General features: G+C 44.1%; 1 protein-coding gene across 1 annotated transcript; it reads left to right on the forward strand.

Moving 5' to 3' along the window:
- Nucleotides 1-342: 342 nt before the first annotated feature.
- On the forward strand, nucleotides 343-801 carry LOC117138381. Its single transcript, XM_033300450.1, is given in 4 exon segments — nucleotides 343-481; nucleotides 484-659; nucleotides 662-680; nucleotides 683-801. Coding segments are annotated over 4 exon segments (453 nt in total).
- The last annotated feature ends 3435 nt before the right edge of the window (nucleotides 802-4236 follow it).

Below are 4236 nucleotides of genomic sequence, written 5' to 3' on the forward strand. Positions count from 1 at the left end.
TCAGGTTTTGTTATGCGTATATAAAACTTCTATTACATTTTCGCTCAACAAAAATACATATACAAAATTAAAGCATTTTTATTTTTTATTATTTGAAATAAATCATTTTTTAGTGGGCTATTCATATCTACCCAATCTGGTTATTACAAATTGGCTGTCAACACAAAAATCTGTCAAGAACCACATGCTAATAAATGTTGAATACTAATTCATTGGAGCTTGCAAGGTGAACAAGAACTGCTTTCTCTACACATACCAAGCTCTTAGATTTTTCTCTCAGTGAAGGACCTTGCGCTGACTTTGACTTCGGCCTCGGCCTGTCCATATCTGCAACGTCGATCAATGCAAATTTTTGCGCTGATCAAACTGGCCAAGAGCAGCAGCAGCAGCAGCGGCGGCAGCCTACGCAGCGGCAGCGGCTCAAGAATTATTATTAAATTCGATATAAATAATATTCGCAACCGCTGCAGCGCGCTGTGCCCCCCGCGCGATCCCCTCGGCTGGACAGTCTGCTGATTAATAAAAGACGGCTGCCGTGGCAGAAGTTCGGAGATGGCCCGCGGTGCTTAAAAATTCTGAGGCATCTGTCAAGTCGAGCGAAGGTGAAGGTTTCGCGCAGGCGCAGCAGGACCTGGCCTGCAGATCTCGAGATCTGGGGAGATCTACGTATATGCATACGTGTATATAACATACAATGGTACGAGTATACGGGTGCACAAAGGCGATGTGGGGATCGCGAACCTGGCAAACGCTTTGGAGGGGAACGCTTTGCATACGTGCGTGTATGTGACAGTCGCATAATAACGCTTCAATTAAGCCCAAGCGATTCCCTGACACGATTTTCCTGTGTGCGCTGGCCAAAAACTCCACTGGCCGATGCATATCAATAAGATCTGACGTCAATTTTGATAAGCGAACGCATATTATTATTGTTATTATTAGCCATATATACGCCCCCCATCTACAGTCGCAGCGAGCCCCCCATCCCCGCACCTCGTAATAATCAGCGGCAAAGGGGGGGTCTGAAAATCCCTTCGAGCATTTTGCCGGGTAGCTGACCGATGGTAGCGAAGCGACGGATATCTGGCATATCGACATATGCCAGCGAAAGATGAAATTCCTGGGAGCATCCACACACGGCCGAGAATAAAATAAGAATTATGCTTAAATTATGCAAGGTCCAACAATTTACAAAGTGATCGAGCCCCGGCCCTTTTTTGGACCCCGCAGATGCCCCCGGATCCGCGTTACAAGGTGAAAGACCAGGCGGAGCAGAAAGACCAGGGATGCGAAACCTGGGAATCGCGATGGCTAGAATGGGACTATAAACATAATATAATCATATGCTGTAGAACTTGCAGCCAAATCATTCATTTATCCAAATTCTTAAAAAATGTAGTACTAATTTTAAGAGGTATGATAAAAACTTGTAAGCATATCAACTAACCACCGTTTTTTTTGGTACATATCTTATTAATAATATATAATTTATTATATTATGTATAAATATTACTTCCATACTGACTTGATTGGCTTTGGAGCCCTGAACTTCGCACAATGTACGATCGATTTGTGGAATAGATAAAACGCTGACGTTTTGATCGATATTTATGATTCCTTCGCATGAAGAGCTACTTGATGGAGTTGGGGAGCCCAGGAAAACCTATGTCCTGGAGCCCAACTAGATGGCAGACAGAAGCCTTGGCAGCGCAAGGGAGTTGGAGCAGCGGGAGTGCTATGTGATTTAGGATTTCATTTGTTAGTTGGAGGCCAAAACAATTTGTTGCCTGTTGCCAAGCTGCCGCCAACCTGCCCCTCTTTTCCATTTCCATTCCTTTTCACTTGGCATGTCTTTTTTTGTTCAAGGGCCACGGATTTTATGTGGCGCATCCTGATCCGCTGCACTCTCCGAATACATTTGTAGTAATCACGTGTTATCGCCGCATTTGGACATTTTAAAAGGTCATAACTTAAAACCTTATCGGACGGACGGAGAGGCGAACGGAAAGAAAGAGACGCCCAGCGAGCTCTCGAGCTCGAGTTCGAGTTTTGAGTTCGAGTGCGACATGCGACATGCAATGCAATCCAAAGCGAAAAAAAGGAACTCACTCGCCGAGAGACATCCAAAAGTAGCCGAAATTGAGCTGAAGGATAACACGAAATGCCAGCGGAGACAGCGTCGTTCCAGCACGCAAATTGCGGGCCAGGCGAGCGGTCAGAGGATCGGTGCCAGTCAAGTGGTGGCCCAAGGGGTGGGGCCACCATTACATTCCATTGAGCGCACTCCGATAATGAGCCCACAACGCACACTCAAAAAAAAAAAACAATTAAGTATCATAGGTAATATTATTAATGTCCTGAAAGTAGTCGTTCCCTGATCATATTATTTATAGTATTTTCTTATTTGCTCATAGATCTTTTATTTAAAAGTAGATACATCCGGTGATTTTTCTCAGTGCACTCACGCACACCCCTCCATCGTCGCAGGACACACTTTCTGTGGACTTGTGGTGCGCTAAAAGCGAAATGATAAGCTGACAGCTCCGGAGTAAGTAGGCGACCGACCTTAGCCTCCTCAACTACTGCCCGCCCGCTCGCCTGCTCCGCTCGAATCCGCTCCCTTTGGCGACGCCGGCTTTTTATGATAGCTACAGGGGGGCAGGCCATGCAACTGAATGGCCAATGAATCTCTGACTCGGGAATTGCGACCGCAGATGACTCACAAACACACGCGTGTGATGGGATTCGCATTAGAGCGCAATTCCCAAAACGGATCTGTCGAGCCGAAATGGCTTATACTACCCATTCAAGATTGGCTAGCAGCAAGTTTAGTGTTTAACTCGGAATTGGGTTTGAGCCCACAACATTTTTGAGACTCAAAACCATTGGCCATCAAAGTTTTATTGCGCCTTAACATAAATATTTATAGGATGATAATCTTCATCAGATTTATAATTCGATTTTTAATAATTAAACCGCAAATCTTGTGTTGATTAAATTTGTTTCCAGTGAAATCGAAATGCAAAATAATAAACATAACTTTTTCACGGAATATTATGGTCTTTGGTCCTTTGATATTAAAAATATATGATTTTAGAGCTATCAATTTTTAATTAAATTTACAACAGCCAGACTTTGAAGTTGTTCACTTTCTGAAATGGTTTTTTTTCCATTCTAGTTCCTTCTAGTACCAGACACACAAAGTAAGACCTTGATTATCCCGCCAGACATCTGCTCCAGTCTGATATTGATATGCACTGGAATCCATATGCTGACTTTCGCCAGCGGCACAAGTCCTTTCCCTTGGATCGATGAGCCGTGTAAATGGGATTCTCTATTTCAGAGCGATAAGTCGGGAATGCCTTCTGGCTCGGATATCAAAGTAATTACGTTCCCAACAACGGAGCTGCGCCTGGGTCTGTAAAGAGAAATGCCTGGTTGTTCATTGTTACCAATTTTTATGGAGAAATGAGATACCCAAAGGTACGATCCGATTATCATCTAGTTTTCCCCCGACCTCGCCACTTTGTGTGTTGACATTCCCCGCTTTTCCCATTTCTTGTGACAATTTCTACGAAAACTCAATGCAAACACAAACATATCGTCCCTAGATGATGCCTAAACACTCCCATTCAATGACAAACGTTAAATTTACGACAATGCCCATTCGAGCAGGTAAGGAAACTCAGGTGAATGGAAGGTGGAAGGGGTGCCCTAGTCTAGGGTCTTTCGAGTTGGGGGGGAGGGGCAGATGGCTATCGGACCGCAGTCGAAGTCGGCACAGATGACTCATCAAATTAGCGTCCAGGGCGCGGGCGATAAGCGTCCATGCGAAGGATTAGGAGAGAGGATGAAAGGAGGAGAGTTTGATTGTTCGAAACTGTTCCCGAAATGTGCTCATATCATTTTACAAACAGTCTTCGAAACCACTCGAGACTGCCATCGTATTGTAATCTCCGCTGGCTGGGAAATTCCCGGGTCTTGGGACCACCCTCACTGGCCAGGAAACATTGTTGACCGATTATTAATTGCCAGAGTTTAATACTTAGTTAATTGGGTTCCATCGTGATCTGATACTGAGTTAACTGCATAGTTGGAAACTCAAGTATCGTACTACGGAAACATCTAATGTTATATATTTAATAACTATATAATATACTATCTTTGATTTGACGGTTTCCAAGATTTCGATACAGTCTTGTAGCTCTTTCTCCTCACGAATTCTGCAGTGCTTAC

The sequence above is a fragment of the Drosophila mauritiana genome, chromosome 2R (genome assembly GCF_004382145.1).
Source record: "Drosophila mauritiana strain mau12 chromosome 2R, ASM438214v1, whole genome shotgun sequence".
Lineage (NCBI taxonomy): Eukaryota > Metazoa > Arthropoda > Insecta > Diptera > Drosophilidae > Drosophila > Drosophila mauritiana.